The 24,348-nt window shown below is 42.6% G+C and overlaps 2 protein-coding genes across 9 annotated transcripts; one reads left to right on the forward strand and one right to left on the reverse strand.

The window, feature by feature from the left end:
- Positions 1-281: 281 nt before the first annotated feature.
- Positions 282-18,273, reverse strand: dytn (dystrotelin). 5 transcript variants are annotated; one of them, XM_037536368.1, is made up of 15 exons: positions 18,241-18,259; positions 17,955-18,101; positions 16,794-16,868; positions 15,308-15,509; positions 14,172-14,257; positions 13,978-14,078; positions 10,710-10,781; positions 9,136-9,299; positions 8,534-8,645; positions 6,514-6,644; positions 6,297-6,441; positions 6,145-6,218; positions 4,528-4,678; positions 2,992-3,514; positions 282-1,151 (listed from the first exon to the last, which is right to left on the reverse strand). In XM_037536368.1, coding segments are annotated over exons 3-15 (1,860 nt in total). In that variant the 5' UTR covers positions 16,795-16,868; positions 17,955-18,101; positions 18,241-18,259; the 3' UTR covers positions 282-1,053. The 5 variants fall into 5 exon arrangements, with proteins under 5 accessions (XP_037392265.1, XP_037392264.1, XP_037392262.1 ...); XM_037536367.1 differs by having other exon boundaries at positions 17,955-18,273; XM_037536365.1 differs by lacking the exons at positions 17,955-18,101; positions 18,241-18,259 and having other exon boundaries at positions 16,794-17,037.
- LOC108443717 (caspase-8-like) lies at positions 13,906-23,180 on the forward strand. 4 transcript variants are annotated; one of them, XM_017724534.2, is made up of 5 exons: positions 13,906-14,141; positions 19,574-19,872; positions 21,650-21,758; positions 22,115-22,625; positions 22,710-23,180. In XM_017724534.2, exons 2-5 carry the CDS (start codon positions 19,576-19,578, stop codon positions 22,843-22,845), a joined length of 1,053 nt encoding a protein of 350 aa, XP_017580023.1. In that variant the 5' UTR covers positions 13,906-14,141; positions 19,574-19,575; the 3' UTR covers positions 22,846-23,180. The 4 variants fall into 4 exon arrangements, with proteins under 4 accessions (XP_017580023.1, XP_017580024.1, XP_037392268.1 ...); XM_017724535.2 differs by having other exon boundaries at positions 19,628-19,872; XM_037536371.1 differs by lacking the exon at positions 13,906-14,141 and adding an exon at positions 17,525-17,623 and having other exon boundaries at positions 19,628-19,872.
- Positions 23,181-24,348: the final 1,168 nt, after the last annotated feature.

Consider the following 24,348-nt stretch of genomic DNA (forward strand, 5'->3'; position numbering starts at 1 on the left):
GGCTCTTATTTGGCTTCATATTTATCCCCCAGTGAAACAGAGAGTCATGGATGACTGATTACCAGCTCTTGAACACTGAAGTGACACTTGGGAACATGCTTTAGTTCCATTTTGTTTACAATTATTTCTAGGGGCCAATAATTGTGTTGTATATGGGTTTTATTAAAAAATCTTTTTAAACTCATCTTTACCTAGGGTGCCAATAATTATGGAGGCGACTATATATAAAAAATGTTTTTATATCAGCATACAAAATAAAAAAGTTGTACTTGAGACCTCAATCCATGCATATAAACACAGGTATAAAATGCAGTAATAAAAAGCAACATTTCTGTGTATTTATACAAACAATAAAGACTTACTAAGTGTGGTGCTTGTTAAATCAGTTTATTAAATACAGTACATTAAATGAAAGAATTCCTTTGGTAGAAGACCAAATTATGTGTTTTCTATCAACATATAAAATAAATAATTGCTAACTAGGGTTACATTTACAGCATTTGGCTGATGCTTTTATCCAGAGCGACTTACAATTTGATCATTTTACACAAGTAGGCATAGGCAGTGTTAGGAGTCTAGCCCAAGGACTCTTATTGGTATAGTGTAGGGTGCTTGCCCTGGAGGGGGATTGAACCCCAGTCTACAGCGTAGAAGGCAGAGGTGTTAACCACTATGTGATAACGTGTGATAACGTTCAGTGTGTAGGTTGACAGCAAACATTCATGTCTTTGCTCTTGGCTGCATTCCTCTTCTACGGTCTGATGACTCTGCTGTATGCAGAGCACCTACACCAGGCGGTCGCACTAACAAACACATTGCTGTGAATTCTCATCTACACGCCTGCAGGACAAATGGAGACTGTGAACAGGAGACAGAGACTCTGCTCTCTGGCTGCAGATGGCCCTTCTCATGTCATCTAGTCAGTCCAGCTATTTGGAGGAAAGCATGGATAGATTTAAGTAGACATTACATAAATGGTGGGATGTGATCAGTTGGTGATGCAAGGTTTTGCCCATGTTTGTGGTGTGGTTTACGGCCAGGAACGTCTGTAGACTAGCTGAAGGATCTGACAGAAGTAACCAGGTGAGATACAGAATCTCCAACAGTTCCTGCTGCCTGTAACAGCGCCTCTCTGTGATGAGAACTGGAGCCTGGAAGGAGCGAGGAAAAACAACCAAATCTTAACATTTTAAACAGTTTATTTTAGTTAGGAATTGCTGATATTTCCTCTACTATGTGGTTTCGTCATTGTGGGTTTTTCAAATAAAAAAACAACAATAGAAGACAATTCTGCGCATGTTAATGCACAGATTATTTGCTGAATTTTAAATATAATAAATATAATATAAATAAATATATTAAACTTTAAAAATAAACTATAACATGTGGCCAAATTTAAGATTATGTTTTTTTAATAATATAACGAGAAATATTGCAGAAAATGCAATATTGCCTATGCATACAGTATATTAGCAAAATTGCATATTTGCATACGACTATATGAGGGTTTTTGGTAACACTTTACTGTAGGGCACTGTTCATGAGGTTACATGGCACCTACATAAGCTTGTCATGATAACTGACATAACCCTACATAAATGTTTATAAATGCTTGTTCCAATTGGCATCATTTGCTATGAAGGTTACATTTACCAATTTTGATCAAAGTTAGCTAAAGTAGCCTTTATGACAGATGATGCCTATTTGAATAAGCATTTATAAACATTCATATAGGGTTATATCAGTCATCATGACAGGCTTATGTACACTCACTGGCCACTTTATTAGGTACACCTAATTGCTTGTTAACACAAATAGCTAATCAGCCAATCACACGGCCGCAACTCAATGCATTTAGGCATGTAGAGGTGGTCAAGACGACTTGCTGAAGTGCAGACCGAGCATCTGAACGGGGAAGAAAGGGGATTTAAGGGGCTTTGAACGTGGCGTGGTTGTTGGTGCCAGACGGGCTGGTCTGAGTATTTCAGAAACTGCTGATCTGCTGGGATTTTCACGCTCAACCATCTCTAGGGTTTACAGAGAACGGTCCGAAAAAGAGGGAATATCCAGTGAGCGGTCAGTTGTGTGGATGAAAATGCCTTGTTGATGGGAGAGGTCAGAGGAGAATGGGCAGACTGGTTCCAGATGATAGAAAGACAGCAGGAACTCAAATAACCAACCAGAATCTCTGAGGAACGTTTCCAACACCTTGTTGAAAGTATGATATGAAGAATTAAGGCAGTTCTGAAGGCAAAAGGGAGTCCAACCTTTTACTAGCACCTAATGCCTAATACCTAATACCTTTATTAGGTACCTAATAAAGTGGCCGGTGAGTGTATGTGTGATGTAGCCTCATGAACAGCACACTACAGTAAAGTGTTACCAGTTTTTTTCCCTTTTGATATTTATGTTGAGAGAGATTTCTTGTGCATTTTGTATACTGAAAAAAGTTGTGCATTGCATTTACTTGACTTAATTACTCACATGACTTACACATTAATAAAACACAGCATTATCTTTCAGGTTAGCTACTTTTTGTAACGCAGGGGAACGATGATGAGGCGGATGCATACGCTGAGAGAAGCGAGATTTATTAGGGGCAAATCCAATATCAGGGTCTAGACAGTCTAGGGTCAAAGAGCCAGCACAAAGACCAGCAACCTAACAGGGGAAAACACAGGGCTTAAATACAGAAACATGTAACAAGACACAGGTGGTTAACAAGAGGGTTTACAAGACACAGGTGAGAACAATCAAGGGCAGAGTCCAGAAACAAGGGGGCAGAACAGGGAAGAATCAAAACAAGGAAGCACATGGACAAGACCAAAAGGTAAACACAAGCACATGGAGGACTGGGAGGGGCCAATCCTGACACTTTTAGTAATAGCTGTGCTGATGTATATTTTATTAATGTGTAAACATTGCATACATTTGAATCAGGTAACTTTGGTGCACCCCTCAAAAATACCTGCATTCAGCCTGTGCACTTGCCTGTGGGAGCAGCTAGAAGGAGTGCACCTTTAAGTCTTTGCACCAAGTCACAGAGCTCCTCTTCTTCCTCATCTGAGTTATCTGTCCCAGAATCCTCCTGGGTGGATGCATATGAGGGTGGACTTTCTGTGATAAGCTCTTCCCTCTCAAGCTCTGGCTCCTCCTCATCTTCCTCTTCTAAATCCTCTTCTTCAGGCTCTCCAACAAGCTGGACCTCCTCTTTTGCTTGTGCCACCAGACTGTCCATAACATTTAAACCCATATGAGCTTCCTCTTGCACCTGATGAAGAATGGCATCATCCTCTTCCTTTTTCTCCCCCATCCTCTCTTCTTTCTCCTCCTCTTCCTCTTGCTCTGGCTCTCCCTCTTCAGCCATGGAGCTGCGGTGTGAATCTGCACTCTCGGACGCTGTCCACTGTTTCTCACTCGTGTCATCTCCGTTGTGTTGCTGCGAGGGAGGTGAGGGGGAGGATTGTTGGATGTCAGGACCGCTAAGTTCACATCTTCCTCTCATACTCAAAGCCTGTGCAGGTCAACACAAAGGATTAGTTCAATATTTAACCCCTTAAACTGCAGGTATACACTGAGCAGGTGTAACGTTATGACCACCTCCTTGTTTCTGCGCTCATTGTCCATTTTATCAGCTCCACTTACTGTATAGCTGCACTTTGTAGTTCTATAGTTACAGACTGTAGTCCATCTGTTTCTCTGATACTTTGTTAGCCTCCTTTTACCCTGTTCTTCAGTGGTCAGAACCACCATGGACCCTCACAGGACCCTCACAAAACTGACGTGACTTAAAGTGACTTTGAACGTGGCGTGGTTGTTGGTGCCAGACGGGCTGGTCTGAGTATTTCAGAAACTGCTGATCTACTGGGATTTTCACACACAACCATCTCTAGGGTTTACAGAGAACGGTCCGAAAAAGAGGAAACATCCAGTGAGCGGTCAGTTGTGTGGACGAAAATGCCTTGTTGATGTGAGAGGCGAGAGGAGAACGGGCAGACTGGTTCCAGATGATAGAAAGACAACAGGAACTCAAATAACCAACCAGTTCTGAAGGCAAAAGGGGGTCCAACCTTTTACTAGCAAGGTGTATCTAATAAAGTGGCCGGTGAGTGTATATCCGCTTGCTGCCTTTCACAGTTTGGTTTATCTTGTGACATGGGAAAAGTATTTCATCCAAATCCAAATGTTACTCAGTTCCCACAGGAATACAGTCCGACAGATTACTTCCAATGAACAGCTACACTGTGGAATTGGTGTTACTGAAGCAATAATACATATCATAAAATACATATTATATCTAGTTTAACTTGAATCCATCAATTATGAGCTAACATCATTGCCATAAAAAACATGTAGTTTGCTGTGAGATTTCAGCTTGTGCCATTTTCTGTAACTGCAACTGATTACTTAACGCCAATACATGCTTTCCGTCACTGCTCAACTCTGCTTGCATGCAGCCGCAGCTGTTTAATATTAGAACCATGACCGGCATCGTCTCTCTCATATATTTTCTGTGCATCCACTCACATGTCGGATTTGCTCCAGCTCTTCCTCCAGCTGTCGGTTGTGATGGTTCAGTGCACCCATGGTGGCCTCCAGCTCCGCACACCTGTCCTCCAGAGAGTCGTGCTCTGACTGTGTTGCTACTTTCCACACCTGAAACTCTCTCTCCAGCAGCCTGATGATCACACGGACACTGTGACTTTGAAGCAATAGTTCAAACACGCCTGATCAAATTACATGTTTTGTTAAATGTGAAAATAAGTCAATTCATCCTGTTCAGGGAACAAACTAGTGTAGAGAACGTGTTAACTTATTTTCACTTCAAAATAAGTAAATTGCCCAGTCGTGCCCACATTTCTGCATATGACTGAGTTTTGGGGATTTGGAGACCTCTCTGGTGAAAGTGTGTAACTGCATGCTATTTGTTGCACCGAGCAAATGAATAAGATAAGACAAGCGCACTGAAAGAGTATTACCAGACCTTATTCAAAACCTTGCGAGGGACACATCGTCTGAGGAAGTAAGTGAATTATCTACTATTGTCATCATATCTTCATCAGTGTACTACTGATTTTGCATTTGAGACCTAAACATCGAGCTGGAGCTTCTTTTTGAGCCTGCATGAGTGATGTTAAGACATAAAAATGTGTGATGTGTCCTGGAGAACTCCTCCGACATCTCGACAACATTGACTTTTAAATGACTCTTTCAGGCTTTACAGGGTGTTTAGCAGCAGCACACACATATTTTAACATGTTTTTCTTCTCCTCAGACCTAATTATGGTAATTCTTTACATTTTAACAAAAATCTTACATAGTGTAGCTTTAAATGTCAAATGTGACCCTTATATAAATGTGTTCTAGATATTTTCTGCATAAACCTCAAAGACCTGTATGTGGGCCCACACTTTCATACCTAAAATACTAAACATTAATTACTAATAACTAAGAATTACGCAAGAATGCCTAAGGCCACTTACCTACAACTGCAGCTAATATGATATAGCTCAATAAGTGCATTATACCAATATACCAGTCTCATTACTGTTTATTATTTTCGATATATAATTTGAATATATAAGGACTGTATGGTTGTAGGAAGGGTGAGAACTCTAAGAACTTGGTCAGGAGTTTCGGGTGACTTAGCTTGAGCTACAAGGCCACTTATGAACAGAAACAGGACTGAGGAACAGGGAGATGATGTGGTCGTGTGGGCAAAACCTTTGTTACAAGAAATCAAGGTGAAGGAAATAATATATTGTATAGGATATTAGACTGGAAGGACGAGGCGCTTCATGGTTATTCATTTATTTTGAGGCAATGACACAAGATTACTGATTAAAACTGATTAATAAAATGTGCATTTATGCACCAAAAGGAAAAATAGTTCCAGTATGTGCAAACTGTGTTGCTACACAACAGAATTGGCCTAATAGCCTAGCCCACTGTCCTAGTCTAGTTTAACTGCACACTCCCCAGTGTACACGTTCTAAAATAGGAATCGAGGAGGGGGAATATGGTCCAGTGCAGTTGTTGGGCGATAATGGTACGCATGGAATCCCTCTCAGCCAATCACGGTGCGACCAGCTGTGGTATAAGAGCCTTACATTTAAATTTTAAGGGGCTAAATCAAAAACTTACCATTTATCTCTTTGCAGGTCCTTCATGGCCTTTTGCGTGATGCTTAGGTCTTTTTGAAGAAGTGATGTTTTCCTCTGTAAGAAACCCGGGTACAGTCATCAACGTCAGTGACGGTCAGAAAGTGCTGCTGGTATGTGAAGCCATAGACGTACCTGAGGCTGTGCATCTGGCTCGTCTGTCTGCAGGGCTTTAGACTCCACTTTCATCTGCAGAGGAGGAGAATCAGGAGGAGGAGGAGGTGGAAGACCTCCAGGATCACTGGCGCACTGCTGTTGTGGCTGCACTGGAAAGTAAGTACTGAGAGCAAAGAGGACAACTCAAGGAATGAACGCGTACAAAAACACACAAACGTACACACATTTCATGTACCTGTGCTGTGGTTCTATGTCAGATCTAGCTCTAAGTGCCCTCCTCTCCACCTCTCTCCTGGTGTAGCGCCTGGGCAGAAGAGTATGACGGGCGCTGGACGCCAACGACGTCATTGATTCTTTCCACGAGGGCTGAAGATGAAGTATAACATGTCCGAGATACAGTATGTGGGAATTACAATCCTATTCAAAGGTCTTAGGCCACTAGGGGGCCTGCAGAAGAGGTTGATACAGTAAAAAGTAAAGCTCAGTAAAGTTCTATGCTGTGAGGTTGTTAGTAGACCACAGGACATCTGATTTAACCTAATATAGTAGTAATTAGCTGAAACAGGCATCGGAAATTAAGTATAAGTACCAGGCTGTCTCAAGGAGTGATTTGGAAATGGTTAGGCACTGTTACACATCAAATGTTTATTCTAATTTTAACAAATGAAGGTTTGCTAATCAGATAAATAACTTTAAGTACAACCTCATTTCCAAAAAAGTTGGGTGCTGTGCAAAATGTAAATAAAAACAAAATGCAATGATGTGCAAGTCATTCAAACACTGTATTTCTTTGATAATAGTACAAAAACAACATAACAAATGTTCAAACTGAGAAATTTTTATTGTTTTTGAAAATATTTGCCCATTTTGAATTTGATGCCAATAACAGTTGGAACGGGGGGCAACAAAAGGCTGGTAAAGCTAAGTCATGCTAAACAACACCTGGTGGTTGATTGGTAATAGGTCAGTAACATGATTGGGTATAAAGAAGCATCCCAGAGAGGCTGAGTCTTTCAGAAGTAAAGGTGAGGAGAAAGACTGTGAAAGTCTGCGCCATCAAATAGTGCAACAATTCAAGAATAAAGTCTCTCAATGTAAAATAGCAAAGATCTTTTGCTTTTCATCGTCTATGGTACATAATAACATTAAAAGATTCAGAGAATCTGGAGAAATCTCTGTATGCAAGAGACAAGGCCAAAAATCTGTATTTGCTGGCCGTGATCTTTGGGCCTTCAGGCGACACTGCTTTAAAAACAGACATGATTCTGTAGTGGAAATCACTGCATGAGCTCAGAAATACTTCTGAAAACCACTGACTGTGAACACAGTTTGTCGCTTCATCCACAAATGCAAGGTAAAACTGTAAAACGCAAAGAAGAAATGCAAGAAATGCTGCCACCTTCTTTGGGCCCAAGCTCATTTAAAATGGACTGAGGGGAAGTGGAAAAGTGTCCTGTGATCCAACGAATCAACATTTGAAACTCTTTTTGAAAATCACGGACACTGTGTCCTCCGGGCTAAAGACCACTCAGCTTGTAATCGGTGCACAGTTCAAACGCCAGTATTCATGATGATATAGGTGGGCATTAGTGCACATGGCAGGGGTGACGCGTTCATCTTTGAAGGCACCATTAATGCTGTTCATATATATGTTTTGTCAACGTATACTGCCATCCAGACTGCGTCTTTTTTTAGGGAAGGTCTTGCTTATTTCAGCAAGACAATGTCAAACCACATTCTTCTTGTATTACAACAGCATGGCTTCATATTAAGAGTCCAGATGCTAAACTGACCTGCCTGCAGTCCAGACTTGTCACCACTGCATTATAAAAAAAATACAACTAATGAGCACCTGAACTGTTGAGCAGCTAAAATTCTTTATCAAACAAGAATGGCAAAACATTTCAGTTTCAAAACTACAGCCATTGGTCTCCTCAGTTCCCAAAGACTTACAGAGTGTTGTTAAAAGAAGAGGTGATGAAACACAGCGGTAAACAGGCTGTTGGCATCAAATTCAAAATGGGCATATATATAAAAAAAAAAACATTTTCTCAGTTTCAACATTTGATTTGTTGTCTTTGTAGTTTGTAATATGTTTTACATGATTTGCATATCAGTGCATTTACATTCTGCACAGCGTACCAACTTTCTTGGAAATGGGCTTGTATAATTTTAGATTTTTAGAACTTTTACATTTTACTGTACACATTGGATTATGCTAACAGTAATGTAGCTGTCAAATGTAGTTTTCTGACCTGAGTGCAGTATTCCAGAACTGGATGGTGTGGTTTATGCTTTCTTGTGTGTGTCTCAGTGAGGAAGCAGTTCTGGCAAAGGTGCACATTCAGACACTTTAGGCAGCGATACCTACAGGCGGATTACACCCAGCAGAGGTTAAGAGATACATACTCACTGACTTATATATCCTGGCACAGAATTAAACATATTGCATTGCTGCCTGTGTGCAAGACATTACTAGTATGTATAACAGTGGTTAACCTTGCTGCACCTCTTTCATGCTACACATGTAATTATTATGGTATAATGTTGTGAGTAATACTGCTGCCCTTTATGTGGCAGACTGAGGTTTGGTTCCCTGCCTGGGAAAGCACACCACACTATACCACACTATACAGTCCTTGTGCAAGATTCCTAACACTACATTCCACACTTCTGTAACATTAGTAAACTGTAAGTCAGTCTGTATAACAGCAACTGCCAAATACAGGAATGTAAACGTATTATTATTATTATTATTATTATTATTATTATTCTCACACTTCCAGAAACCTAGACACATACATACATATAACACAAAGGGAAATGTGCACATACATACATTAAAACACACTCATACCTGAGGCCTGAGATGGGGAAGGCCTTGCAGGCATGGCAGCGGACTCTGTGCAGCACAGCCTCGCTGACTGACAGCCTATAGAGTGTGGAGAGCCACAGCAGAAGACGAGGCTCCGACTGCAGCCAGCTCACCAAGTGTTCCTCCCCGACACTCGCACTAATCACCTAAAGACAGAGGGAATCTCTGTGTACTTGTTTTCATGTGTTTTCAGGACAAGAAAGGGTAAGGTACAATGTCAGGGACATATATAGGTGCTACACATAATATATGATATATATGGGACATTACATATAAGTTCTTACTTATGTGTATATATGTATATATATATTTCCAAAAGAATTCGCTCATCTGTCTTCACACGCATATGCACTTGTGTGACATCCCATTTTTAATCCATAGGGTTTAATATGATGTTGGCCCACCCTTTGCAGCTATAACAGCTTCAGCTCTTCTGGAAAGACTTTCCACAAGGTTTAGGAGTGTGTTTATGGGAATTTTTGACCATTCCTCCAGAAGAACATTTGTGAGGTCAGACACTGATGTTGGACGAGAAGGCCTGGCTCACAGTCTCCACTCTAATTCACCCCAAAGGGGTTCTATGGGGTTGAGGTCAGGACTCTGTGCAGGCCAGTCGAGTTCTTTCACACTAAACTGGCTCATCCGTGTCTTTATGGACCTGCTTTGTGCAGTCATGCTGGAGCAGGAAGGGGCCGTCCCCAAACTGTTCCCACAAAGTTGGGAGCATGAAATTGTCCAAAATCTCTTGGTGCTGAAGCTTTAAGAGTTCCATTCCTTTCACTGGAACTCCTGAAAAACAACCCCACACCATGGCACAATGCAGTCAGACCGTTCTCCTGGCCACTGCCAAACCCAGAATTGTCCATCAGATTGCCAGACGGAGAAGCGTGATTGGTCACTCCAGAGGACACGTCTCCACTGCTCTAGAGTCCAGTGGCGGCGCTTTACACCAGTGCACTCCACGCTTTGCATTGCGCTTGGTGATGTAAGGATTGGATGCAGCTGCTCGGCCATGGAAACCCATTCCATGAAGCTCTCTACGCTGTTCTTGAGCTGATCTGAAGGCCACATGAAGTTTGGAGGTCTGTAGTGATGGACTCTGCAGAAAGTCGGTGACCTCTGCGCACTATGCCCCTCAGCATCCGCTGACCGCTCTGTCATTTTACGTAGCCGACCACGTCGTGGCTGAGTTGCTGTCGTTCCCAATCGCTTCCACTTTGTTATAATCCCACTGACAGTGGACTGTGGAATATTTAGTAGTGAGGAAATTTCAAGACTGGACTTGCTGCACAGGTGGCATCCGATCACGGTACCACGCTGGAATTCACTGAGCTCCTGAGAGCGACCCATTCTTTCACTAATGTCTGTAGAAGCAGTCTGCAGGCCTAGGGGCTCGGCTTTATACACCTGTGGCCATGGAAGTGACTGGAACACCTGAATTCAGTGATTTGGATGGGTGACTGAATATTTTTGGCAACATAGTGTAAATACATATACATGAAACATATGGGACATATTACATATAGGAATGTGTGTGTATAAGGAAGAAACCATACTCCATTAAAGCAGGAACGGACTGCAGTCTCTGTGTGTCCAAAAACATGGTTTTCCTGAACCACTGCAGGGACCTTGAACAAACAGCCAAAATCTCACGTTAGACTTCAATCAGTGATTCAGAATTATCATATCACATATCATGTGGTCTGTTGATCTATTCTTATTTTTCACATGCCATTTTATAAAATTCACTCTTTCCTATCAGAGAAAAACAAAGAGCCAGGAATCACAAAACACACCAAAGTCATAAAATAAAGCTAGTAATCTGGTCTTATTGCATTTCGGTCTCAGACAGCAAGCACATAATTATTCTATTCATTTCAACTCAATTCAATTCAACTATATTGTCATTATACAGTACAGGGTAGTACAGTATAACGAAACACTATCGGGCTACTTTTCCAGTGCAGTAATAAAAGATGCATAGTAAACAGTGCAAAGACAAAAGACAGTAAAAGACAGACACAATGTACAGTCAGCAGGTACAGGTGTCGAACGTAGACAAGATGTGCGTAGGCAAGTGTTATAGGTGTGTTGGACGTATAGACAGTAAGTGTATAGTCAGATATTCAAGTGTATCAGGTATATAGACTGAAATGTGCTGGTGAATTGTAGTACAGTACAGTAAATGCAGAAATACTACTGGTAAAAAAAGAGATGTAAACAGTGATCTGTATATAAAGTGTACAGTGCAGGTAGAGAGTAGCAGCATAATGTTCAGGTAACATCTTAAATAAACAGTAACAGTATAAATATATAAATATACTAGAAATAAGGCTTAGCCAGAGATGAAGTGCACAGCATACAGTCCTCTGAGCTGGTGGAGCTCAGTGTGTAGTGTGCTGGGTGGTCGGTAGTGAGCTGGTGGAGCTCAGTGTGTAGTGTGCTGGGTGGTCAGTAGTGAGCTGGTGGAGCTCAGTGTGTAGTGTGCTGGGTGGTCGGTAGTGAGCTGGTGGAGCTCAGTGTGTAGTGTGCTGGGTGGTCGGTAGTGAGCTGGTGGAGCTCAGTGTGTAGTGTGCTGGGTGGTTGGTAGTGAGCTGGTGGAGCTCAGTGTGTAGTGTGCTGGGTGGTCGGTAGTGAGCTGGTGGAGCTCAGTGTGTAGTGTGCTGGGTGGTCGGTAGTGAGCTGGTGGAGCTCAGCGTGTAGTGTGCTGGGTGGTCGGTAGTGAGCTGGTGGAGTTCAGTGTGTAGTGTGCTGGGTGGTCGGTAGTGAGCTGGTGGAGCGCAGTGTGTAGTGTGCTGGGTGGTCGGTAGTGAGCTGGTGGAGCTCAGCGTGTAGCGTGCTGGGTGGTCGGTAGTGAGCAGGTGGAGCTCAGTGTGTAGTGTGCTGGGTGGTCGGTAGTGAGCTGGTGGAGTTCAGTGTGTAGTGTGCTGGGTGGTCGGTAGTGAGCTGGTGGAGTTCAGTGTGTAGTGTGCTGGGTGGTCAGTAGTGACCTGGTGGAGCTCAGTGTGTAGTGTGCTGGGTGGTCGGTAGTGAGCAGGTGGAGCTCAGTGTGTAGTGTGCTGGGTGGTCGGTAGTGAGCTGGTGGAGTTCAGCGTGTAGTGTGCTGGGTGGTCGGTAGTGAGCTGGTGGAGCTCAGTGTGTAGTGTGCTGGGTGGTCGGTAGTGATCTGGTGGAGCTCAGTGTGTAGTGTGCTGGGTGGTCAGTAGTGTGCTGGGTGGTCGGTAGTGAGCTGGTGGAGTTCAGTGTGTAGTGTGCTGGGTGGTCGGTAGTGAGCTGGTGGAGCTCAGTGTGTAGTGTGCTGGGTGGTCGGTAGTGAGCTGGTGGAGCTCAGTGTGTAGTGTGCTGGGTGGTCGGTAGTGAGCTGGTGGAACTCAGTGTGTAGTGTGCTGGGTGGTCAGTAGTGAGCAGGTGGAGCTCAGTGTGTAGTGTGCTGGGTGGTCGGTAGTGAGCTGGTGGAGCTCAGTGTGTAGTGTGCTGGGTGGTCAGTAGTGAGCAGGTGGAGCTCAGTGTGTAGTGTGCTGGGTGGTCGGTAGTGAGCAGGTGGAGCTCAGTGTGTAGTGTGCTGGGTGGTCGGTAGTGAGCTGGTGGAGCTCAGTGTGTAGTGTGCTGTGTGGTCAGTAGTGAGCTGGTGGAGCTCAGTGTGTAGTGTGCTGGGTGGTCGGTAGTGAGCTGGTGGAGCTCAGTGTGTAGTGTGCTGGGTGGTCAGTAGTGAGCAGGTGGAGCTCAGTGTGTAGTGTGCTGGGTGGTCGGTAGTGAGCTGGTGGAACTCAGTGTGTAGTGTGCTGGGTGGTCAGTAGTGAGCAGGTGGAGCTCAGTGTGTAGTGTGCTGGGTGGTCGGTAGTGAGCTGGTGGAGCTCAGTGTGTAGTGTGCTGGGTGGTCAGTAGTGAGCAGGTGGAGCTCAGTGTGTAGTGTGCTGTGTGGTCAGTAGTGAGCTGGTGGAGCTCAGTGTGTAGTGTGCTGGGTGGTCGGTAGTGAGCTGGTGGAGCTCAGTGTGTAGTGTGCTGGGTGGTCAGTAGTGAGCAGGTGGAGCTCAGTGTGTAGTGTGCTGTGTGGTCAGTAGTGAGCTGGTGGAGCTCAGTATGTAGTGTGCTGGGTGGTCGGTAGTGAGCTGGTGGAGCTCAGTGTGTAGTGTGCTGGGTGGTCAGTAGTGAGCTGGTGGAGCTCAGTGTGTAGTGTGCTGTGCGGTCAGTAGTGAGCTGGTGGAGCTCAGTATGTAGTGTGCTGGGTGGTCGGTAGTGAGCTAGTGGAGCTCAGTGTGTAGTGTGCTGGGTGGTCGGTAGTGAGCTGGTGGAGCTCAGTGTGTAGTGTGCTGGGTGGTCAGTAGTGAGCTGGTGGAGCTCAGTGTGTAGAGTGCTGGGTGGTCAGTAGTGAGCTGGTGGAGCTCAGTGTGTAGTGTGCTGGGTGGTCGGTAGTGAGCTGGTGGAGCTCAGTGTATAGTGTGCTGGGTGGTCAGTAGTGAGCAGGTGGAGCTCAGTGTGTAGTGTGCTGTGTGGTCAGTAGTGAGCTGGTGGAGCTCAGTATGTAGTGTGCTGGGTGGTCGGTAGTGAGCTAGTGGAGCTCAGTGTGTAGTGTGCTGGGTGGTCGGTAGTGAGCTGGTGGAGCTCAGTGTGTAGTGTGCTGGGTGGTCGGTAGTGAGCTGGTGGAGCTCAGTGTGTAGTGTGCTGGGTGATCAGGCTGATCATTAACAGACTGTAGTGTTGTTGTTAAGCTCAGGTCGATGCTGCCGGAGTGACCAGTTTGACAGCTCGGGGATAGAAACTGTTCTTCTACCTGGAAAGATCAACTATGAGTTCTATACACAAACCCACAATTTGACGTCTCACCTGGCTGAGGTCGTTTAGCAGCACTCTAAGGCCACTGCGGCTGACCGAGCTGTTCTCAATTCCCTGCCTCGCACTGCAGCTAACAGCCAACTGGAACAGAGCTACAGGAAAAGCAGAGACCGTCTCATGACTCAACTGCAAAGACTGCAACCACACAAGAACCTGTGAGTTTCTGTGTTAATACTAGTCTTGACCTCTGTGTTTGGCTGAGAGAGTGTCTCCTGAAAGGACAACCAGAGCAGCCTCCACAGATCTGAGCAGGACATAGCCGGTCTCCTCTCTGTTAAAGAGAGAGGACACTTTAAAGACATAGATACATAATGTTGGTGGCTGCAATAGTAACACGTACAGTATATACACATACCTATAATAAATAGGCATCTAAGTGCACATACTATTCCAGTGGTCATTTAATTTAACCCCTTAGTATTTCAAGCTTATTACACACACAAGCTTATTACTTCAAAACTACAGGGACTTCAGTGCAGACCGTTTGAAATATTCTTACGCTACAGAAGCCTGCTGGTGGACTAATGGCCTGTTAAGGGGTTAAACGTGTCTCTGGCTATTGTATGATATTGTACAGTACTGTGCGAAAGTTTTAGGCATCTAAGCAAATTTAAATAATTGACCTCAGAGTTTATCACAATATACATTAGAATAAAGTCGTATTCATAATTCAAATAAACATAAAAACAATAAAAAGTAACAAGAATTTCTTGGGTCCATATTTTTCCTTGACACCTTCACAGCCGCCAACACCAACATCCAGAAAATCACTATTTATCATTTATATATATATATATAAATAAAATAATTAATTAATATTCTATAAATTCTGTTTATTCAAATATTAACACTTTTCTCAGCAAATAAACAAAACCTACACAAATAAATAGATTTTGAAAATGAGTCTTGGTGCCTAAGACTTTCGCACAGTACTGTATAACTTTCAGTTGGCTTACTCTGGCAATACTTGTTTCAATGTAATATAGTTTTATTAATGCAAAAATGATGTATGTACTATAATCAAGCAAAATTTCAATGCATCACTTTTTCAGTGTAGTGGTGCACACAACAGAAATTGAGAACAAACAGGTGTGGTTATTATTATATATACATTATTTTATGTGTACATGAACAAAAAAGCCATGCGTGAATCCACTAAAAACAACAAAACAAAAAGATTCATGATCCAAATGTGGTGGTTGCACTTGTGTTACATCAAAACAATAAGCTATATTTCAAATTACCGTTTCAAATGACTACATTTGAGTCATATCAATTCAAAGCAGCATTCTTGTCAGTGTGGTTAGACAGCTCTTCTGACCTGTCGTACAGTTTGAAGAGGAGTCTGGTGGTCTGTTCAGTGGCCTCTGATACCGCCTGCTCTGGTAGTTCCTCTAAGATGCCGTGGAAGAGCTGCTCTAGACTTTGCCTCAAGTTCTGCTGGGAGAGACTCACTGTGGGGTCCCCCGAACCCCCCACAGCACGGAGAATGGGGCGCAAGTCCCGGAGAGAGACCAAATGCACTGGACAAAAAGCGTAGTGATAATATGACTGACATGTAGTGAGTAAGCCTATAAGGCTTTTCTACTGAGCGCCATTAACAAAAAGACATGCACAAAGTTACAATTCTGCATAACTAAGTTAGAGGTAAGGTAAGGTAGACGTTACGTCATACAAAGTGGTTTGATGTGAAAAGCTCCATTCTAGAGAAACGGAGGCAGAATTGTTCACAGCGGTGGCGATAGGAAACAGACGTCTGAAGAGTTCAATGCTACTAAAAGCTCCATCACAGAAAGTTATGGAATGGATACGCTGCCTGATAACTTTGCTTTACGAAACGCTAAGAAAAAAAAAACATTGTAAAATTTCAGCAACTGAATTAGTTTCACAGTAATTTACTGTATCATATTACAGAAAGTTTCTCTTCGCTTGGCTAGAACTATAAACAACGACATTTTTGAGAACAACGTTAAACACACACATCTTCTAAGCCACTTCTCCTTCTGGGTCGCTGGAGCCTATCCTACCAGTCATCAGGCAGAAGGCAGGATACACCCTGGACAGGTTGCCAGTCTATCGCAGGGCAGACAGACAGACAGACACATTCACACCTAGGGGCAATTTACCATGTCCGATTGGCCCGACTGCATGTCTTTGGACTGTGGAAGGAAACCCACACAGACACGGGGAGAACATACAAACTCCACACAGAGAGGACCCTGATCACCCGGCCAGGGAATCGAACCCAGCCTCTTCTTACTGTGAGGGGACAGCGCTACCCACCACACCACCGTTAATGCAAATCAAGCCAGTCTAAAACTTTAAAAGTCTTTAAAAAACATTTTTTTTAAAACTTAAATGTTTATGATTTTTTAACTCTCAGCTGTTGTCATATCACTGTGCGGTACAGCTAAACCTCAACTTCATAGTTATTTGCTGTGTTATTACAGAACTTATCTTAGAATGAGTTCATTTCACAGTAAAATGATGAATACAGTATTTTACTGTGAAAAAATGGGTAAAATATTGTGAAATCCTGGCAATAATCACAGTGTAGTTTTGAGATAATGTTATAGACAAAAACATTTGAAAAGTCGTATGCAAAGGTTGCATGAGTCCCCAAAGATATCTGGTTATATCTGGTAATCTGGTTATACTCCTGCTGTAGACATTATGACCTCTACTTTCTATCACCTCAGTTGTAAAGAAATCAAAGCCAGTAAGTTACTCTAATTCTCAGTATGGGTGGAATTCCCCTTCCAGCTGTGGAACTTATGCTGTGTATACATACTCAGACATGAACTCACTCTGGCATAGTTTCTGTAGAGAGCGAAGCTTCAGGGCAGCGCGGTAAACTGCAGGACGGACCTCATTCAGACCCTCTGCAGGACAGAAGCAGAACACGATGCAAAAAAAAATAAATAAAGCAGAGCCACAACACAAAGAAACACACGAGAACATCTGTGTACACCACCTTAAAAAAGAGGCCACAGCACGTCCTGAACTACAACTAAAGCACTCAGCACGCTGAAGACTACTCACCTATTCCATCCAGATCCATAGCAGTCAGCACTTAAACATTAAAACATTGTTAATGCGAAAGTTTTACACAATGGTGACACAGACACAGTTTGAAAGTGTGACCTTTCAGTGAAAGTAACCTGGTAACATAGAAGCAGCACGAAATGGTAAAATGCCTCACATTCAGCGTGTGATATGTGGTCTACGTCCTATTGTGAATAAAATGTTGGTCTATGAGATCTGCGAATCATTGCTTTCTGTTTTTATTTACATTCATTTGCATTTTACACAACTTTTTTGGAATTGGGGATGAAAATACAACACATGCTCTCACACACACAGCATTAAAACTGACAGTGTTTCATGTATTTATTGTTGTTTTTGGAGGCTGCATTTATTCTTTAAAAACTTCCAGGCCCTTGATTTAATCAGCCTTAATAGGTCTGCAAACGCTGAGTATCTGGCAACCCTGCGACTGGGTTAAAATGAAACTGTAAGGTGTTCTGCTGCAAAAATACCTTACAAGAGACCATAAAGCATTTGCACCTGAGCCAAAAGCGAAAATAAAAGGCCTTGACTTGGAGGAAAGCTAGTGGACAGACATTCGTCCTGCTCGGTAAGCGCTTATTTACTGAAGGTTACAGTCACACTGAAGATGTGGAGTAGTGTAGGGCGCTTTATGTACAGGTAAAAGTAACTTAACGTGCTCTTCTGGCTCTTTGCACTGGTTTCTGTGGTGATTTCACTCGAACTCCTCTCGTTTATTTTAACAGCAGTGAAGTAAAACTAGTTTTAAAGTAGTAAAACAAGACATCCAAGAGTGGTTGAATGCCCTAACGTTGCTTTCTTTCTTTTTCTTTGAGCTAGCCTACCTATCACAATCTTTACCACCTCACCGCGGTCATGAAGGTGTCTGTCCTTCATGCTAATGATAATAAATAACTTACCTCAGAGCAGCAGCAGGCTAACCGTGCTAGTGTCTCCTCTTCAGCTTCACCTTTTTCTCTAAGTTTGCTGGCTGGGCTTCTACCAGCAGGTCCATATGAAAGGCTTGTGTTACTACTATTACTTATTTATAAGCCCTGTTATCTAACCTGGGGTAAAACAGAAAGAACAGTCTTCATTCTGGACACCTGCACAAATGATCTTCACTGCTCTGTAATAAAGATACCCTGAAAATAATGACTGTAGTTTTATTATTAGAGGCTATAAGGTTGGACGAAGTACACAAACCTTGGACTTGAGTTAAAGTAGAGACACCCAGGGTAAAATATTCCTCCAGTAAAAGTAGAAGTTCCTCCCTTTAGACCTCCACTTGAGTAAAAGTACTAAAGTATTTCCCTTCAAATGTACTTAAGTATAAAGTAAAAGTACTAAAAGAGTAATTCTGGCTCTGATGTCCTGTTATCATTTTTATAACCAGACTGGCTTCATGAACTCATTTCAGGTGAAAGTCCTCCAGCGTCTCTCTTGGTAAACCAGTCTTTTAATAGAAGGTCATTAATTAGTGACGCTGACGTCTATTAAAATGATCAGAAGCACAAAACACTGAAGGTAAACAGTTTCCATCAGGGAGAACCGAGTGGCTCTGAAATCACTTTTTACACACAAGCAAAGTTTCAGTTTCAGATTTATTTACAACTTAGTTCCAAGTTTAAGTTGAATAAAAACTGGCTTTAAACTCAGGATTACAGATGAGCTCCTTTACTATGTTGATCTGTAGGCGTCATAAACATAAACCAACCCAAACTCATTTACTATAACAATAATAATTGTATTTCTACAAAATTAAGTAGTGTTTGTATAAATTCAGAAAAAAGACACATTAGTCACAACTATATATGTGGACATATTTCTATATTGTGGACTATTTACACCGAGTTAGTTAGGCACTCCTAAAATTTTACGCTGCTGCGCTGACGTTGAACCGCGTGCTGCACTGGGTCGGTCTGACCAACAGGTCAAAACCAGCTCTAAACAAAGTGACCGCTGGGCCCTGATTGGTGCTCTGGCTTTGCGCTTCTTTCGTTTTGACATGTTACGTTTTTATACACACAGAAACCAAAAGGAACGACAGATTTCTCAAAATGTAGGAGGAAAAAGTCGGATATTAGACTCTGAAATGTAGTGGAGTGAAAGGAAAAAGTCACCCAGAACGGAGAAACTTCAGTACAGATACACCAAAAATACTAAAGTACAGAAACTAAATACGCTTACTTAGTTACTCACAGCGAGCAGGGCCTGGGTTCGGTCCTCTCTGTGTGGAGTTTGCATGTTCTCCCCGTGTCTGTGTGGGTTTCCTCCGGGTTCTCCGGTTTCCTCCCACAGTCCAAAGACATGCAGTCAGGCCAATTGGACGTGCTAAATTGCCCCTGGGTGTGAGTGACTGTCTGTGTTTGTCTGTCTGCCCTGCGATGGACTGGCGACCTGTCCAGGGTGTATCCTGCCTTCTGCCCGATGACCACTGGGATAGGCTCCAGCACCCCCATGACCCTATACAATAGTTATATAAAAAGCATTATTAATATTATCATTATTATTAATATAACACCTTGTCCTTGTACAGTCATGCAGACTCTGCTTGAAAGCAAGACTTTCTTCATCGACACTCTGTCTGCAGATGCCAGCTTTGTCTTGCAGCATGCTGAGCAGAGTAAAATCATCACCAAGCGGGAGTACAGCAACCTGAACCACCCTAACCACACCCAGGAGAACATCATCATTAATCTTCTGGACAAGGTGATGAACAAGGGGGATGATACATGTCGCAGATTCCTACAGCTACTACAGGACAACGAGCTGCAGGAGAATTTCCCTGGACTTAAGGAGCATTTCAGACCTCCGCAACCAGCACTATACGATGAGGTAATTTAAAAAAGTGAATTTTGTAATATTGACTTCTTTGCTGTTCCGTTTACTATGCAAGAGAAGTGCAGCAGTTCAGGGTGTCATCAGAAATGCGTACAGTGTTGGAAAAAAGGATTTGCCCCTCACTTGATTTCTTCTATTAATGCTAATTTGTCATATTTAAATGTTTCAGATGACCAGACTAATTTTAATATAAGATAAAGACAACACAAATAAACAGAAAAAGCAGCGTTTAAGTGTCCTTTCCATTTTTTGAAGATAAAGATTTATTCAAAACGTGTATTTCCCATGTAAATAAATAATTGCTCTCTAAACCCAATAACAAGGGTTATGTCACCCTTGGCAGGAACATCTTCATTCAGACTTTTGCGAACTTTTGATGACTCTTTTACATCCCTGTGGAGGAATTCTGGGCCAATCTTCTTTGCGGAATTGTTTTAATTCGGCTACATCAGAGAGTTTTTTTTAGCATAACCTGCCCGGTCTTGCCACAGCATCTCAAAGGGATTCAAGTCAGGACTTTGACTCGCCCACTCCAAAACCTTCATTTTTTTTCTTTTGAGCCATTCAGAGGTGGACTTGCTTGTGTGCTTCAGATCACTGCCCTGCTGCTTCAGCTTTAGGCCACAAACTGATGGGCAGGCATTCTCCTTCAGGATTTTCTGATAGAGAGCAGAATTCATGGTTCCATCAAGTCTGCCAGGTCCTGCAGAAGCAAAACAGCCCCAGACCATCACACTACCACTACCATGTTTGGTATCATGTTCTTATGGTGGAATACAGTGTTAGTTTTACACCACATGTAACTGGACCCATGTCTTCCAAAAAGTTCCAGCTTTGACTCCTCAGTCCACAGAATATTATCCCGAAAGTCTTTTAGGGTCACCTAGATGCTTTTTGGCAAATGCAAGTCAATGTTCTTTTTGGTCATCAGTGGTTTGCGCTTTGCAGCTCTCCCATGGATGCCGTCTTTATCTAGCATGTTTTTTACTGTAGAATCATGTGCATTGACCCTAACTGTGGCAAATGAGGCCTGCAGTTCTTTAGTTGTTTGTCTGGGCTCTTTTGTGACCTCCCGGATAAGTCGTCAATGCGCTCTTGGTGAAATTTTGGTAGGCCAGCTACTTCTTGGAAGGTTCAACCCTGTTCCAAGTTTGCTGGAGTCCAAGACCTTTAGCAATGTCTTTGTAGCCCTTTATAAGATTAAGATTAAGATTAAGTGATACTGTTTTGATCCCACAACCGGGGAAATTCCATCTCCGCATTTAACCCATCCATGCAAGTGAAACACCACATACACACTAGTGAACACACACACTAGGGGGCAGTGAGCACACTTGCCCAGAGCAGGGCAGCCCTATCCACAGCACTCGGGGAGCAGTTGGGGGTTAGGTGTCTTGCTCAAGGACACCTCAGTCATGGACTGTCGGCGCTGGGGATCAAACCGGCAACCTTCCGGTCACAGGGCCAGATCCCTAACCTCCAGCCCACGACTGCCCCAGTCTACCCATAGACTGGTAGATTTTAATTATTCTACTTCGCTGCATTAAGATCCCTTTATCTTTATGTTATTTTTCTTTAATATTAAGTTTGGTTTAATGATCTGAAACATTCAAGTGTGGAAAAAAAATCTTTTTTTCAAAAAAAGAAGAAATTGGGAAGCAGGCAGTTACGTTTTCACAGCACTTTACGTTCCTTAAAGTAATTCATTTTTATTTTAAAGAACTGTAAGAACAATGTTTCACTACTGAACATTCTCCACTGTTGTTCACAGATCGGTGAATACAAGATGTCCAGCGTTCCACGTGGTCTCTGTGTGATCATCAACAATATAGTGTTTGAACAACAATCAGACAACAGGGCAGGATCTGAAGTTGATGAAAGTTAGTACCTTTGTGTCTTGTCTGGTGACATCGTCTGGTCACCACAGCTATATTACTAGCTTGCAAATATGGATAAACAGGGCTTTATATAGAGGATGATTTTATTAAACAATAAAACACAAGTGAGGTAATAAAATAATAACAGTTGCATCAGTTTATAATCCTTATAATTGACATTGTCAATAGAAAATTCTATACTGATCTTTTGTGTCTCTGTATCTCTCTTACATAGTATAGTAGCCTAGGAAAGTCATTTTACAGCAAAAGTGTCATGAATTATATTTGAACATGATTAAAAGTGACATACCCCTCCGATTTAACCATGTGAAAACGGCCTTTTCTATTCTGTCCTACAGAGTCTCTTATTGAGGTGTTCTCCTGGCTGGGGTTCACTGTGGAGGTGCACAGAGACAAAACTGCACCGCAGATGAAAGACCTCCTGAAGGATCTCAGCCAGAAGGACCATGAAGGTGACTGTTTCGTTTGCTGCATCCTGAGCCATGGTGGTGGTAAAGAGGTGTACGGCACTGATGGAGGTGCCGTCCCCAGTGAGGACATCTTCGGTCCATTCAGAGGAACCTCCTGCCAAAGCCTGGCTGGCAAACCAAAAGTGTTCTTCATCCAGGCCTGCCGTGGGAGAAAATATCAGCTCCCAGTTCAAGTCCAGGCTGATAATCTTGGAGGAGATGATGCAGCAGAAGAAGCAGTGTTGGAGACGGATACCCTTGAGATGATCACCATCCCAGCTGATGGAGATTTCCTTGTGGCGAGGTCAACCGTTAAGGGTTTTTACTCATTCAGGAGCACAGAATCAGGCTCCTGGTTCATCCAGTCTTTGTGTAAGCAGCTGACAACACACTGTCCAAAGTACGTATTAGGCAACAGTGGCACTGGTCTACTGATATTACACGAAATATTTTTCCTCAATGTCTTTTTTCTCTTTTTTTCAAGGGGTGAAGACATTCAGTCTATCCTGCTCTGTGTGAATGAAGACGTCAGTAAGAATGTTTCGAAACTTAACCGCAAGCAGATGCCAGTCCAAAGAGTGACCTTGAGGAAGAAGCTGGTGTTCCGTGTGCCCAGCTAGAAGAACGGCGCCATAATACTGAAACGTTCAAAATGGGCTCTTCTTCTAATTCTTTTCTGGACCGGTCTACTTTTTTCTGTTATACCAGTCCGTTTTCTTGAATTCTCTTTTCAAAATGAGTAAACAGGGAAGCTAAATTGAATCAGTAGCGTCTATATTTGTAGCTTTAAACCATATCTGATCTTCAGATCTAGTGTTTAGATGTTTCTCTACAAATGATCCGCAACTAGTTTTGGTTTTACACAATAAAACTATGTACTGTGAATTGACTTATGACCCATAAATATGTAAAAAAAAATATGGGGGAACTGTTTTCATGCAAAGAAGTAATTAAAAATCATGATTTTTAATATTAAACAAACTTGTCTTTAATTTCTGACATATTTTTCTCCATTGAACCAGACACACCTGACATAAGCCGACTGATTGCCTCTGTGTCTTTATGAAATGATTTTTAACACGTTAGATTCTTTTACATACAATACTGTGCAAAACTTCTAGGCACCTGGGAAAATGATACTTTAAAGCTATACTGGGGCAATAAGTAATGATTTGCTCAAAAAAAAAAAAACAATATATGAGTGATTTTATGGATGTCAATGTGTTTACCTAACCATTTACCAACTTCTTCTCTTGGCTGTACAGTATTATTTGTAGTTATTATCCAACACCTGGTTTGGCTCAATCGATCCCACATGAAATTAAGTGTGGTAATCGATTTTACCAAATCTATGTGCTGGCTGGGGACATTGAGGAGAACTCAAGGATGAGAACTCACAAGATATATATTTTAAAGCTAAAGTGTCTCACTAGTTTTTACTGCATTAATATTTATTTGTTATTATTGTAAGGGTAAGGGGGCGGCAGGGTGGTACGGTGATGCGGTGGGTAACACTGTCGCCTCACAGCGAGGAGGGCCTGGGTTCGATTCCCCGACTGGGTGACCGGGGTCCTCTCTGTGTGGAGTTTGCATGTTCTCCACTTGTCTGTGTGGGTTTCCTCCGGGTTCCTCCCACAGGCCAAAGACCAATTGGACATGCTGAGTTGCCCCTGGGTGTGAGTGTGTGAGTGACTGTCTGTCTGTCTGCCTGCCCTGTGATGGACTGGTGACCTGTCCAGGATGTATCCTGCCTTCCGCCCAATGACCGCAGGGATAGGCTCCAGCACCCCCCCGCAACCCTGAGGGAGAAGCGGCTTAGAAAATGAATGGATGGATGTGAAGGTAAAAACCAGATAAAGGGTTTTAAACTATTTGCTTCAATGCTTTTTCACACAGGACTGTACATCAACATTAACACTGCATACAATGTTATCTTCTCATGTATTTAAGCTAAACATTTCAACGTGTGAGATAAGCTGTAATATATAATATAAATCAGCACTTGAGGCACTGACTTATATTACAACAGGGGGATGTGAGGAGTTAACAATATAAACACTATAAATAGAGAAGCAAAATATCTTTACACTATAGAGATATTTTACAAGTATTCCACATGGAGT

The sequence above is a fragment of the Pygocentrus nattereri genome, chromosome 30 (assembly GCF_015220715.1).
Source record: "Pygocentrus nattereri isolate fPygNat1 chromosome 30, fPygNat1.pri, whole genome shotgun sequence".
NCBI lineage: Eukaryota > Metazoa > Chordata > Actinopteri > Characiformes > Serrasalmidae > Pygocentrus > Pygocentrus nattereri.

Excerpts from the sequence above, each read along its gene's own strand:
- dytn (XM_037536365.1), bottom strand. The coding sequence starts at position 16,947 with ATGTTCTCGTGTGTTTCTTTGTGTTGTGGCTCTGCTTTATTTATTTTT. Across the intron at positions 15,510-16,793 it reads TCTACAGAAACTATGCCAGA|TGCATTTGGTCTCTCTCCGG; the intron begins GTGAGTTCATGT and ends CTTTTTGTCCAG. Across the intron at positions 4,679-6,144 it reads GACCTGCAAAGAGATAAATG|GCTGCTGGAGAGAGAGTTTC; the intron begins GTAAGTTTTTGA and ends TGTGATCATCAG.
- LOC108443717 (XM_017724534.2), top strand. The coding sequence starts at position 19,576 with ATGCAGACTCTGCTTGAAAGCAAGACTTTCTTCATCGACACTCTGTCT. Across the intron at positions 19,873-21,649 it reads AACCAGCACTATACGATGAG|ATCGGTGAATACAAGATGTC; the intron begins GTAATTTAAAAA and ends TGTTGTTCACAG. Across the intron at positions 21,759-22,114 it reads AGGATCTGAAGTTGATGAAA|AGTCTCTTATTGAGGTGTTC; the intron begins GTTAGTACCTTT and ends TCTGTCCTACAG.